Source organism: Camellia sinensis, chromosome 3 (assembly GCF_055761805.1).
Source record: "Camellia sinensis isolate YWXY chromosome 3, ASM5576180v1, whole genome shotgun sequence".
In the NCBI taxonomy this organism is placed as follows: Eukaryota; Viridiplantae; Streptophyta; class Magnoliopsida; order Ericales; family Theaceae; genus Camellia; species Camellia sinensis.
The window spans coordinates 175,966,286-175,979,816 of record NC_138963.1 but is presented as its reverse complement, the minus strand read 5'-3'; the positions used below and the strand labels follow the sequence as shown (position 1 = coordinate 175,979,816).

Sequence of the window (13,531 nt, the reverse complement as noted above, 5' to 3'; positions counted from 1 at the left end):
AGACCGAAGAGAAGAGAGAGACGAGACAAAGACGTACCAGATCGAGATGAGATGGAGATCAATTGGAATAGGAGCCTTGATGGAGATCGTGACTAGAACAGGAGCCTCAAAATCGTGACTGGAACAAGAGATGGAGGTAGCAATTGGAACAACGATGGAGATAGAGATCGCAACCGATCAACTGAACATGTTAGGTCTTCTTCTCTTGCCATGTCCCCGACGTGTTCTAACCCAATACATGTCCCCGTCATGTCCGGGTGTCCGACACCGCTACGGCACCTGTTTCGTCGTGTCAATGCTTCATAGTTAATTCCTATAAATTTATATGATTTTTGTTTTATTATTGTATCTTAAATTGTTTTGTTCAAATTTATAATTAGTTTCACCTGTGTCTAATCTTGTGTTTAAGCGATAGATACTTGTGTCCTCCAAGTGTTCAAAGAGTATCCGAGTCTTTAAAAATATAAAAAAAATAAGACACGTTTTCAAGAGTGTCAGACACGTGTTAGGGAAGTGTCCAAAGAGTGTCAGTATCTAACACGGACATGACATGGATATGTCACCTTCTTAGAAGTGTCTATGATTCTTAGATTGCATTTTTTCAATAATACAACAATTACAAGCACTATATATATATACAAAGACCTAAACAATGATAAAATAATCTAATCTACCCTTAGACTTACAAAAAATATTACAATTCTCAAATCAACATGGTAGCCATGTCAAAAAAAAGTCCTTTAGACTTGACATAAATTGGAAGACTTCTAATTCAACTATTTTCATTTATATTTCTTTAATAATTTGGATTTTTGTATTTATATTTCCTAGTAAGTACAATGTTTTTTTAACTCCGCTAGGGTTGTTTAGCAACTTCGCTGGTCCCAAGCTGGGTAAAGGAGGAGAATTATGTTAGGTAGTCGACAACCAACACGTAAAAAAACCGCTCGAATCTCTTATGAAAATGAATCCTACTTTGAATCAACTAAATGCTAGGTTGTTCCCCTTAAGTGACGCGTTGCGCCTACCTCCAGGTGTTTCGAAAAGTGACCAAAAGGCGCCGTATTGACGCCTAGGTACGGTGAAAAATAGACAAAGGTTTCTGCGTTTTTCTGGACGAGAGCTAATCCAAGACTATAGGTTTAGGGTAGCCACTTGGAATATAGGAACTTTATCTAGTAAGACTATGGAATTGGTAGATGCCATGATTAGGAGGAGAGTTAGTATAGCTTGCGTACAAAAAATTAAGTGGACGGGTGAGAAAGCTAGAGAAATGGAGGATACTGATTTTAAACTATATTATAGTGGCAAGGATAAATACAAGGATCGGAAAGGAATAATAGTGGCCGAGGATCTTGTAAAAAATGTAGTTGTGGTCATTAGTGCATACCCCCCCCCCCTTCTCCTCCAAAGTAGTTAGTTAAACTAGTTATTGGAAAGAATATAGTGAACGTTATTAGTACATACCCCCCTCTCCAAAGTAGGATTAGATGATCAGACTAAGAGAGATTTTTGGGACTGAAATGATGAGGTATTACAGGAGATACCCATAAGAGAGAACCTAGTTATAGGTAGTGATTTCAATAGCCATGTAGGAATAGATAAACTATGTTATGAGAGGGTGCATGATAGGGTATGGTTTTGGTGATAAAAATGAGGCTGGAGAGAGTATTTTAGATTTTGTGTTAACTCTTAACCTGGTGGTGGCCAATACTATATATAAGAAGAGAGAGGAGCATTCGATAACCTTTAAGAGTCGGTCAATTAGGAGCCAAATAAATTACTTTCTACTAAGAAAAGTGGACCGTCTAAAATGCAGAGAGCCTAACGTCTCAACATGGGATTTTTGTACTAGATTTATGCTTTAAAGACCAATACTAAGCTAGGAATGATAGTGGGTATTGTAGGACAAGATGGTGGGACCTAAAAGGGGATAAACTATAAATATTTAAGAATATAATAGATAAAGAACGTACTTAGGACTTGAAAGATGATGCTAACACTATATGGAACTTGATGGCCAATTGTATGAGGAGAATCTCAAGGGAAGTTCTTGAAAAGTCGAAAGGAAAGGGACCCAACTCTAGGGAAACTTGGTGGTGGAGGGAGGAGGTTTAAGCGGTAGTAAAGACGAAAAAAGAGTGCTTTAAAAAGTGGCAGAATGATAGGACTGAGGAAAACCTTAAGAACTATAGATTAGCTAATAAGAAGGTCAAAAAAGTAGTGAGAGAGACTAAGTTGAAAGCCTATGATGACTTATACACTAGACTAAATAGTAAGGCAGGAGAGAAGAGGATATATAAACTTGCTAACATAAAAGAGAGGAAAACAAGAGATTTTAATCAGATTAAGTGCACCAAAAGTGAGGACTGTAATGTATTGGTGAAGGATGAAGAGATTAAAGAGAGGTAGGAGAACTATTTTGAGACGTTAAATGAGAAACATGGAGGTAGGTCAAAAGGAGAGGAAGAAGGCAATAATAAGGAAAACTAGGACTACAGGTTCTATTATAGGATTAGGAACTTTGAAGTGGAGATTGCACTTAAGAAGATGAAATCGAATCAGGTTTAGGACCCAATGATATCCCTATTGAATCTTGGAAATGTTTGGGTAAGAAGGGAGTTGCTTGGTTGACTAGATTATTTAGCAAGATTTTGTTAACTAGAAAAATGCCAGAAAAGTGGAGGAAGAGTATTTTAATGCCAATCTATGAGAATAAAGGAGATGTTTAGAACTGTAACAATTATAAAGGAATCAAGCTAATGTGTCGTATAATGAAAGTGTGGAAAAAAGTGATGAAACGTCGATTGCGAGATATAACAGAGGCGTCAGAGAATCAATTTGAGTTTATACTTGGTAGGTCAACAATGGAAGCTATCTATCTTTTGAGGAGAGTAATAAAAAAGTATACAGAAAAGAAAATAGACATTCATATGATTTTTATCGATCTTAAAAAAGCATACGACAAAGTGTCTCAAGATATAATCTAGTTGGTGTTAAAGAAGAAATGAGTGACAAAAGATTACATTGATGTGATTAAGGATATGAATAAAGATGTGGTGACCACTATTAGATCGCCTGCTGAAGAGACAAGAGAATTTTCAATTATTTTAGGGTTACACCAAAGATCAACCTCAAGTCCTTATCTTTTTCCTTTAGCTATAGATGAGTTGACGAGAAATATTTAGGATGATATGCCATGGTGTATGCTTTTTACATGTGATATCATGTTAGTGGATGAGACTAGAGAGGGAATTAACACTAAGTTGGAGACTTGAAAAGAATCAATTGAATCTAAAGGATTTAGGATAAGAAAAACTAAGACAGAGTATGTACGGGGGCGAAATATCCTTTGCTTTCCGTACTCCTTGGAACACAAGCTTCGCGTGACGGCGTCTAACCTGACAACACAGAGAACGGTGAGCTGCCCGGCGGTGGTGTGCCGGATAGACCCTCCGACGATCAAGTCAGATCACTTGAGGAAGAAGGAGGCTATTCGAGAGAGAAAGAGAGAGTGTTTCAGATAGCGCAAGTTACTTACCACCAACGTTCATCCTCCCTTCCTTTTTCTAGGCTGGCCATGCAGCCTCAAGATTGTGTGCACACTACCTCTGTTGTCCTTCCCTGGATAGTTGGTTGCGCTCGCCTCCCACCACCTTACACGTGTAAAGGCCAAATCCTCCATCCAGTACATGTAAGACTGCCAAACGGTACTGACGCGTGCCTGGAGCAGATATCCTCTCCCTCACGCCATTGGCTCAAGTGACACACCCGACCGACATACCAAGACTGGCCTATTCCTTGGGAGAAAATCACAACCACAAAGAACACGACCGAGCTGCCGAGCTATCGGGCGCACGCCGACCTCTTCCCAGCCTAGACTCTTTCCGGACTGTCATCTGCTCGGTCGCACCGTGCTAACGCGCGCCTACCGCCGAACGCCTAACAGCCACAGCTCGACCAGGCCTTAGAGCATGCCTGGTCGGCAAACCTAGCTCGACCGTGTAAAACAAGCCGAAGGGCCGTGCCGATTGAGAAGATAGTTCGGCACTGAGAGGCTTGCCACACCTGCGTTACCGTAGCTCGGCCGTACTGTCCAATGCAAATCTCCCATCTCAATTGCCCCTTAATCCCATCCGAGCTAATCGTGATTGGGGTTACCACCATGACCGAGCTAACGGTCCCTAAGCTGCGCCAGTACCAAGCCGAGCGTGATTGGTTTGGAAACCGTTACCGAGCTATCCCATTTGGTCGGTCACTGCTTCGGCGGTCTCGTCGAGGGCCGTACAACCGTACTGGCAGCCGTCCTTTCGATGCCACGTGGCTTTATCCCATTGGCCCCGTGTGGCCCCAAAGCTGTCTTTTCATGCGCGAAATTCAAACGGCGCAGCTGTTTGGTTTTTCCCACTTCCTTAAACACTTACACGAAGGGTCACTTCTCCCTCACTATTCATCTTCTCCTTGAGCCAAAACCCTAACTCTAAAAACTCCATTTCCTTCACCGCCGTCACTGCCTCTTGCTTCACCCATCGTTTCTGTTACTTCTTAAGCTGCCTACAAGCTTGTGGAGTCGAACCCCGCTCGTCATCAGGTTGCGGTGAGTTTTCCCACTCCCCCATTGTGTTTTCAGTTTCCATTTTCCAGTTCTTCAAACCTGTTCTTCATTTTTGTGCTATTGTTCTTCATGTTCTTTGCTTGGGACTATCGACGTTCCCTCTTATGCGTAGAACCTGTACACCCTAGGGCAAATGGAAACTGTAAGAATGGAAAGGGCCCTCGTGCCCTTGGTTTGAACGAACGAGCCCCATTTCTGGGATAAACAGTTTGAATCTGGGTAGAACCGAGCTAAATGCTCATTTAGATCCGTAAGTGGAGCTTCAACCGAGCAAAAACTGGTTTGTGGCTTCTTCTCGGGGCCTTAACCGAGCTGAATACTTAATTAGATCGGTAAATATAACTGAACCGAGCTAAAACTTGCTCGAGTTTTCTTCTTGGTCCTTGACCGAGCCAATAATAGAGTAAGAACCAAACCATGAAGGCCGAATCAGCCGTGCAGTCGAGCTGCGATAGGGGTCAGACCGGCCAAACTCCCAAAAAACCTTTCTCCGAGCTAAGAGTTCCAATATCAGCCGTGCAATTAATGTCGTGCTAACCCTTGGGCTTATTATTTTTTTTTTATTTTTTTTTTAACAATGCAGAATAAACTAGGACCGATCAGGCCAGTCCAGAACCCTCACTGGTGGAGCTCAAAGTCCGAGCAAATACACCAGAATTTTCCGCCAAGATACAAATTAAACCACCAAATAAGTAAAACCAAGGTAGATGGGGAAGTACCGGTTCATGGTGAGCTCGCCCGATGCACTAGCTGAGTTTCGTAGAGAGTATAACATTCCAGACGATGTCCATTTAGAGCTAGCCAAGAAGGGAGATACCCCATGGGGTGACCTAGATCGGTGCCCCTTCACGGTCGTATCCATCGTGGAAGGAGGGCTTTGCTTCTCGGTCCAACCCTTGATCTGCGAATTTTTGAGGCAGACAAGGCTTTGTCCGACCCAAGTCTTGAACAACACGTACAAGATAATAAATGGTGTGGCCGAGCTGAATAAGAGGCTCGGTCTCAATCTCGGTCTCGCCGAGATATTACATCAATACAGCCTTAGCAAAAATAAGGGTGGGTTTTGTTAGTACCTGAAGGTCAAGAAGGGCTGAGCAAATTTCATAGAGGGTAACCCAGATAAGGAGACAAACAACGATGACTTCTTGTGGGTGTCCGGTCGTTATGAGGACACCGAGGTGCCCATACCAGGCTGGTATATTAGGAAAGATTTTGGCAGTGCTGGTGAGTAGCTCGGCAAACTGCACTACTTTCTTTTTGCACTGATTTTCTTCTTGCCGATCTAACACTTGTCCTCCTTTTTGCAGATTACAAGCTCTTGGCCGACGACTACTCCCGAGCTAATCAAGAGGCCATCAGAGTTCTGCTTCGTCATTCGGCCGAGGAAAGGGAGTCTCCAAAACTCCTCAGCTTCGAACCGACCTACCACTACACAGCATCGCGCAAGAGCAGGGTGACTTACTTTCTTCATGCGCCCTCTCCAGAACCAGATCCAAGTCTCCCAGCGATCAAACTTGTTCCCCTCACCGCCGAACAAGAAATGGCAAAAATTCGGGCAATCAAATCAATGATCACTGGAGAATCGAGCAACTCCCAGCCACCAGAGGTACCTGGGGGGACTTCCTCCACTCCAGCCGAACAACGGGAGGGGGCTGTGCTGGCTCTTGCAAGCGAACATCCAACAAGCCGGTCGAAGAAGCGACCAAGAAAAGACCAAACCAGGCAACAACTGGTCGACGAAGATTCAACCGAGCACGCATCCACCGAGTTGGGTGACCAGACCGAACAACTGAGCGGGCCATCCAAAGCCCCAACGACCCCCCCGGTCTGGGCGCCCGAGATTAAGTACAAAGGCCGGGCTGTCTCTAAGGCCGACTCAGTGTACGCGGACAAGGATTACTCCCTCGGTTTCAACATGACCAAGGGGCTGATCCTTCCCGCCGACATGAAGAAGCACGACGAGCTGTCCGACCTGAAGGTGCTTCGGTCGGCAGCAAAATCGATCGTTTTGGTAAGGTCCACGCTTTTTTCTGCAAGTTGTTGACCGGTTTTTGCTCGGTTTTCTGAGCGTTTACAATCTTTCATTTGTTTTCAGGTCGTGCAAAAGAACTATTTAGCGCACAACCGAATGATCGCAGTGCGGCAGAGCCTGCGGGATGCCATAGCTGAGAACAAGGCCCAAAAGGCTGAGATAGCGAAGCTTAAGGCCGCGCAGGAAGCAGTTGAGGCTGAACGAGATAACCTGAGCCAAAAGGTTGACCAAGCTGAAGCGGACAAACAGCGGGCTGTGAAATCGACCAAAGCCCGGTATCTCCCCGAGCTGAGGAAGCTGCGCGATGCCCATAAAGAGGAGAAAGATAATGCGGTTAGCGACGCCGAAGACAGGGGTTATGCTCAAGGCGAAAAAACGTATGAACGACAGGTGCAGGCGACCAAGGACATCTTTTTCCAGTGCGGTTGGAAAGCTGCCGTAGAGAAAGTTGGCCTTGGTCAGGATGCTGACATGTTCCTACATCCGCCTGCGGCCTTCATACCGCACTATATGCAGGCCTATGCGAGCGCCGCGCAGAAGAGGCTCATAGAGGATGCCAAAAAGGAAGCCGCGGAAGAAGCCGCCGCCGCGGAACAAATCGAGCAAACCTCTCCTAAAGCATCTCAGGATGCCGAAGATCAAGTAGCCGATCGGGAGGTTGTCGCGGTGGAGGACGCGGATGATGAGTTGGAAGAAGGCTTGCCCGAGCACAATGCGGAAGTTGCCGAGCAGACTCTGGAGGTCGCCGAGCAGACGGTTGACCTGGAATTGGATTGAAATGCCCCCTCCTATTTGCTGCTTTGTTTTCGTTTCTTTTCTTTCTTTGTTTAATGTAACCGGGCTAGGGCCCCACAATTGTAATGTAATTTCCTCAATCAATGAAATTGAACTTTTTGCCCGCTGATCTTCTCTTTTTGTTTCGGTTGTAACGTGCGAAATGTCTTGATTCAAACTTTAATGTACCATAACTGATAGGCCGGCTGGCCGCGCAATATGCCTAGCTAAAATCAGAACTTCTTCAATTTAAATGTTCGCGACTGCTCTCAGCTCGAGTTTTTTTTTTTTTTTTTTTGAACGAACCCAAAAATTTTCATTCGGCCGAGCAAAAATTACCACTGCCGTTCTGGCTTTAACAACACTTCAAGTCTTGTATTTGGGCGGGCAAAAATCAGCTCAGCCCTAGAGGAAGTTGGACATCTCAGTTATTTCACTTCGGCCGAGCCAAACCAGCTCGGCCATTAAATTGGACAAAACACCAATATTCCGACATGGAGTTGGATAGAATGCCAACATTCCCTTTCTCTGAGCGAAGTCAGCTCGGCCTCTTGTAAGTTGGACAAGGCACCAACATATCGCTTGGCCGAGCAAAGTCAGCTCGGCTATTATTTGTTGGACAACACCAACATTTCGTTTTGGCCGAGCAGAATCATCTCGGCCTTAACATTGGGCAAAACACCAATATTTCATTTAGGTTGGTAATGACACCAACATCCCAATTGGGCGAGCAAAACACCAGCTCGGCCCTTACGTGAATTGTTCCATATACCAATCATTTCGTTGGACAATAATACACCAACTGTTGGTGCGGTCTGCTTCTATACCGGCGAAAGAAGATTAGTCCGGTCCCATTCAGGCCGGTCCCTTTTCCCCTGGCATCCACAGTGGCCTTGTATCCTTGCGGTGTCATTGTATGGAAAGATGCGATACAAAACAACAAGAGGGCTATTTTTCATTACAAAAAACAGTGCTATCTTTCCATCAAATGCCAAAAGGCTAAAGGTCTAGAAAGCTAAGCAATTACATTTTAAAAGTAAAAGATCTTAAGGTTAGCTGCATTCCACGGTCTGGGGACAACTTTGCCATCTAGATCTTCCAGATGGTATGCTCCTTTGCCAGCGAGACCAGTCACCTTGTATGGTCCTTCCTAATTTGCACCGAGCTTTCCTTCGCCAGGGACCACCGTGTTGCCCAGCACTTTTCTTAAGACCCAGTCCCCGATCTTGAACAGCCTGGGGTGCACAGCCTTGTTGTATTTCTTGGAGAGTTCTTGCTGATAGGCCGCTATGTGGATTAGGGCCCACTCCCTCCTTTCCTCGGCAAGGTCTAGCTCCAATGCCACTGCTTCATTGTTCAAATCTAGCTGGAAGCTTTCGGACCGGATGGTTGGCATGCCAATTTCCAGCGGGATAACGGCTTCCATGCCATAGGCCAAGGCAAACGGAGTCTCTCTGGTCGACCGTCTTGGCGTAGTGCGGTACGCCTAGAGTACGTTAGGGAGTTCTTCAGCCCACTTCCCCTTGGCCTTCTCAAGCCGCTTCTTCAGCCCGTCCAGGATGGTCTTGTTTGAGGCCTCTGCTTGACCATTTGACTGAGGATAGGCCAGCATTGAATTATAGAATTCGATCTTCAGCTCTTCGTAAAATCCGCGAAAGAGTTGCCCATCGAATTGAGTGCCATTAGCTAAGATGAGGGCTTTGGGTATACCGAAGCGAGTGATAACATTTTGCCAAACAAACTTCTTCACATCCTTTTCCTTTATGGTCGCCAGTGGCTCAGCCTCAACCCACTTTGTGAAGTAGTCGGTGGCGGCGATGAGGAATTTGTGATTACCTGGGGCTGCTGAGAGTGGCCCCACTATATCCAATCCCCAGAGTGCGAACGGCCAAGGACTTATAAGGGGGAGCAATTCTTTCGCTGGCTGGTGGATCTGGTGAGCAAATTTCTGGCACTTTTCACATCGGTGAACGTATTTCTGCGGGTCTGCCTGCATGCACGACCACCAATAACCTTGGGAAATTGCTCTGTGAGCCAATGACCTACCCCCAGTATGGCTGCCGTAGATGCCTTCATGGATCTCATAAAGGAAGGCTTCCACCTTAGCGGGGTGAACGCACTTCAGATACGGCCCGGTAAAAGACTTCTTATACAAGGCTCCAGACGGAGAGAGCCAAAACCACTCTGACTTGGCCCGGATCTTGTTGGCCGCCTTCTTCTCTTCTGGTAGAACTCTATCTTTCAGGAAGACGATGATGGGGTCCATCCAGGAAGGACCCAAGTCGGCGCAGAACACCTCGGACATTTCCGGTTGCTCAATGCTTGGCCAAGGTAAAAATTCTATCATCAAGGGGTTAGGAAAAGCTGTCTGAGCAGAAGCAAGTCCGGCCAATTCATCAGCCGTGTTGTTTTCCTTGCGGTTGATTTGTTCCATCCTTATTGCGGTGAACTTCTTGATCTCTGCGCGTACCAGCGCCTGATACTTGGCCATTCTTTCATCCTTTGCCTCATACTCCCCCGAGACTTGATTGACCACCAGCTTGGAGTCGCTAAATACCATCAGGGCTGACGCCTTCATTCTCAATGCGCTTCTTAGTCCGGCAAGGAGAGCTTCATACTTCGCTTCGTTGTTGGATACTGGAAAGCCGAGCGTAATTGCCTGCTCGATAATCAGCCCATCCGGTGAAGTCAGTACGATACCCAGCCCGGCCCCATGCCTGATGGATGCCCCATCGATGAAGAGCTTCCACATCTCGCTAATAAACAGCTTCCAGCAATTAGAGGGGTTCTGGGAGCTTCTCAATTCCAAGTCTCTGATCGGTTCATTCTGGTCTTTTTCCTTGTCTTAATTGAGCACGTCTTCCAAGAAGTCACCCGGCTCCTCTAGTTCGGTCGCTCTTCGGCCTTCTCCCGCTTTCGAGCCAACACTCGTTTCTATTGCCAGAACCGTGGGCTGCGCTAAATCCGCACCAACCAAATCAACAGGGCAAACTGGATTCGTTCCAGAGGTGAATTCCGCCACAAAGTCTGCAAGAGCTTGAGCCTTGATTGCGGTGCGCGGGCGGAACTTGATATCGTACTGCCCCAATTCCACGGCCCATTTCAAAATTCTTCCGGTGAAGTCTGCCTTTTCAAAAAGCACCTTAAGTGGGAACTCGGTTAACACAACTATTGTATGGGCATGAAAATAGTGCGCCAGCTTTCTTGATGTCATCATCAGGGCCAGCGCTAATTTTTCCAGCGGAAGATACCTCGTCTCGGCCGGGAGCAAAGTCTTGCTCACATAGAAGATTGGCAAGTGCTGGATGCCTTCAGCGCGGACTAGGACGTCGCTCACAGCATGTTGAGAGACAGCCAAGTAGAGATACAATTCTTCGCCAGGCCGAGGTGTGACTAAGATAGGGGCTAAGGAAAGGTATATTTTTAAGTCTGCCAGTGCACGGTCACATTCGTCATTCCCAAAGAACTTGGCCTTCAAAGTTTTAAAGAAGGGCCTGCAACGATCTGAAGACCGGCTGATGAATCTGTTCAGCGCGGCTGCCATCCCGGCAAGATGTTGCACGCCCTTCTTGGAGTTTGGGCGCTCCAACTCTTGTATAGCCTTGATCTGTGATGGGTCAGCTTCAATCCCTCGGTTTGTGACCAAAAACCCCAGAAACTTGCCGGTACTGACTCCGAGGGCGCACTTGGAAGCATTCAAACGAAGTTTGTGGCGCTTAAGTATGGCAAACATTTCTGCTAGGTCGATGAGGTGTTGAGACTTCTCCTTACTCTTTACCACCATATCGTCGATGTAGGCCTCCATTGTTCGGCCCAAAAGAGGAGCGAACATCTTTGTCACCATCCTCTAAAAAGTTGCCTCGGCGTTCTTCAGTCCGAACGGCATGACTTTATAACAATACAGGCCTCTAGGAGTAGTGAACGACGTGATCTCTTGGTCCGGTTTATACATGGCTATCTGGTGGTAGCAGCGATATGCATCCAGGAAGCTAAACCTCTGATGGCCAGCGGTCAAGTCCACCAACTGGTCAATTCGAGGGAGGGAGAAGCTATCCTTTGGGCATGCACGGTTAACTGTCTTATAGTCAACGCAGACTCGCCACTTGCCATTCTTTTTCGGGACTACCAGCGTGTTGGATATCCAACGAGGGTATTGCACTTCTTCTATCGCTCCCGCTTCCAACAGATTTTTGACCTCCTCTGCCACTACCTCGACATGGTGTAGAGCCGAGCGGCGAGTCCTCTAAATGACCGGCCGCGCGTTTGGGAAGACGTTCAACTGATGGCAAATGAAGTTAGGGTCGATGCCAGGCATATCGTAAGGCGTCCACGCAAAAGCCTCCATGTTGGAGACCAAGAAGTTGACATAATCCAACCGCTCGGCGCTAGACAAAGATGATCCCAAGAGGAAGAACTTAGTGAGGTCATTCTCGTCGACGCGCACTTCCACCAAATCCTCGACCGATTTTTCCTCGGCCTTTCTTCCTACGTCGTCAAGGACCTCCTTTCCCTCGGGTCCCTTAATCATTGGGACAAATCCTTTAGCTGCTTGGCTGTCATTTACCGCAACGAAGCATTGTTTCGCCATCACCTGGTCTCCCCGAACTTCCTCTATTTGTCCGTTTGGCGCCGGAAAACGCAAGACCTGATGGTAAGTCGACGCTACTGCTTGCATGGCATGCAACCAGCCCCTGCCTAAAATTAAGTTGTAGGTGGACGGGACTTTGAGCACCCAGAACTTTACTTGCTTTGTTACTGAACCGGTTTGACCGACAGTATGATCTTCCCTACCGGCCACTCTGGCTGAGAGTTGAAGCCAACCAAAGGGGACGTCACAGGGGCCAAGTCCTTGTCCTCCAACTTCATTTGTTTGAACGCGTCATAGTACATAATTTCGACCGAACTTCCCTGGTCGATCAAGATCCTCTTGATGTCAAAGTCTTTGAGGCGAAGAGTTACCACTAGGGTATCATTGTGGGGCATCTGGATCCGCTCCAAGTCCTTGCTCGAAAAGGTAAGAATGTCCTTCTCCTCGGTCTTCCCTTTCTTTACAGCGGGCCGAACGGAGAGCACTTCCCTCATGTGCTCGGCTTTCTTAATCATCCCTCTGAGCTCGCAGACCCTTGCTGGTTCAACGATGCCATGGATGACGTTGATTACGCCTTGGGGTGCTGCTTCTAGGGCGGCTAGGCCGTTTAGCTCGGTTTGCCCCAATGGCGCGGCTTTCATACCCCCATCTATGTATTGGTCAAGATGTCCCGCGGCCACTAGCTCTTCCAAATGTTGTTTGAGTGGCAAGCAGTCCTCCGTTCGGTGTCCCCGTTTCTCATGGAAGGTGCAGCGATACCTTGAGTTGAAGCCTCTCTGTGCATTCCCCAACTTGGCCGGCTAGTGAACAAAAGGCTTGCCTTTGATTTCACTCAAGATACGGTAGATACGGATTTTAAAGACCGTGGTGATTCCAGTCCGCGCCTTCAATTTTCTCTTAGCATCCTCTGCTGCATCACGGGGAGCGTCAGCTCGGTCGTTTCTGCGACCCTTGTTTCTGTCATCGTGGTTTGGGCCACGTTGTTGATCTTTTGGCCGGTCGCTTGGGCGGTTATCCTCCTGCCCGACCGAGTGAACTTTCCCTGCTACCCTTCTGTCCGTTGCGACTGAATTAACCTTCTCGGTCGCAGAGGCGGCATCATCCTCCACACAAATGTGCTCATTGATCCGCTGCATCAAGGACTCCATGGTTGTGGGTTGGTGCATTGTAAGCGAGTCCAACAGCCTATGCCCAACTGGGAGACCCCGCTTGTATTGAGTGATCGCCAGATTGATAGGGCAGTCGAGGATTTCGTTGTAAGTTTCCCAGTACTTCGCGTTGTATGCCTTCAATGATCCCCCTGGCTCCATCTTGATGCCCAAAAGATGATCGACCTCCTTCGGTGTTCGAGTGTTGGTTTTGAATCTGGTGACGAAAGCTTCTGCGAGTTGCTGCCACCCCTCTATACTTCCTTTTGGAAGCCTTTCGAACCACTTCAGGCCCAATTCTCCCAAGCTTGCTGGGAATATGAGGCACATCAAGGCGCCATTGCGCCGGTGGCCAGCCATTACTTGCCGGTAAT

General features: G+C 47.0%; 2 protein-coding genes across 2 annotated transcripts; both read right to left on the bottom strand.

The window, feature by feature from the left end:
• Nucleotides 1-8,571: 8,571 nt before the first annotated feature.
• LOC114321735 (uncharacterized) lies at nucleotides 8,572-10,173 on the bottom strand. Its single transcript, XM_082918620.1, has 2 exons — nucleotides 9,009-10,173; nucleotides 8,572-8,840 (listed from the first exon to the last, which is right to left on the bottom strand). Exons 1-2 carry the CDS (start codon nucleotides 10,171-10,173, stop codon nucleotides 8,572-8,574), a joined length of 1,434 nt encoding a protein of 477 aa, XP_082774746.1.
• Nucleotides 10,174-12,173: 2,000 nt separating this feature from the next.
• LOC145822044 (uncharacterized) lies at nucleotides 12,174-12,650 on the bottom strand. The gene has a single exon (XM_082918619.1). The coding sequence runs from the start codon at nucleotides 12,648-12,650 to the stop codon at nucleotides 12,174-12,176; it is 477 nt and encodes a 158-aa protein (XP_082774745.1).
• Between the last annotated feature and the right edge of the window lie 881 nt (nucleotides 12,651-13,531).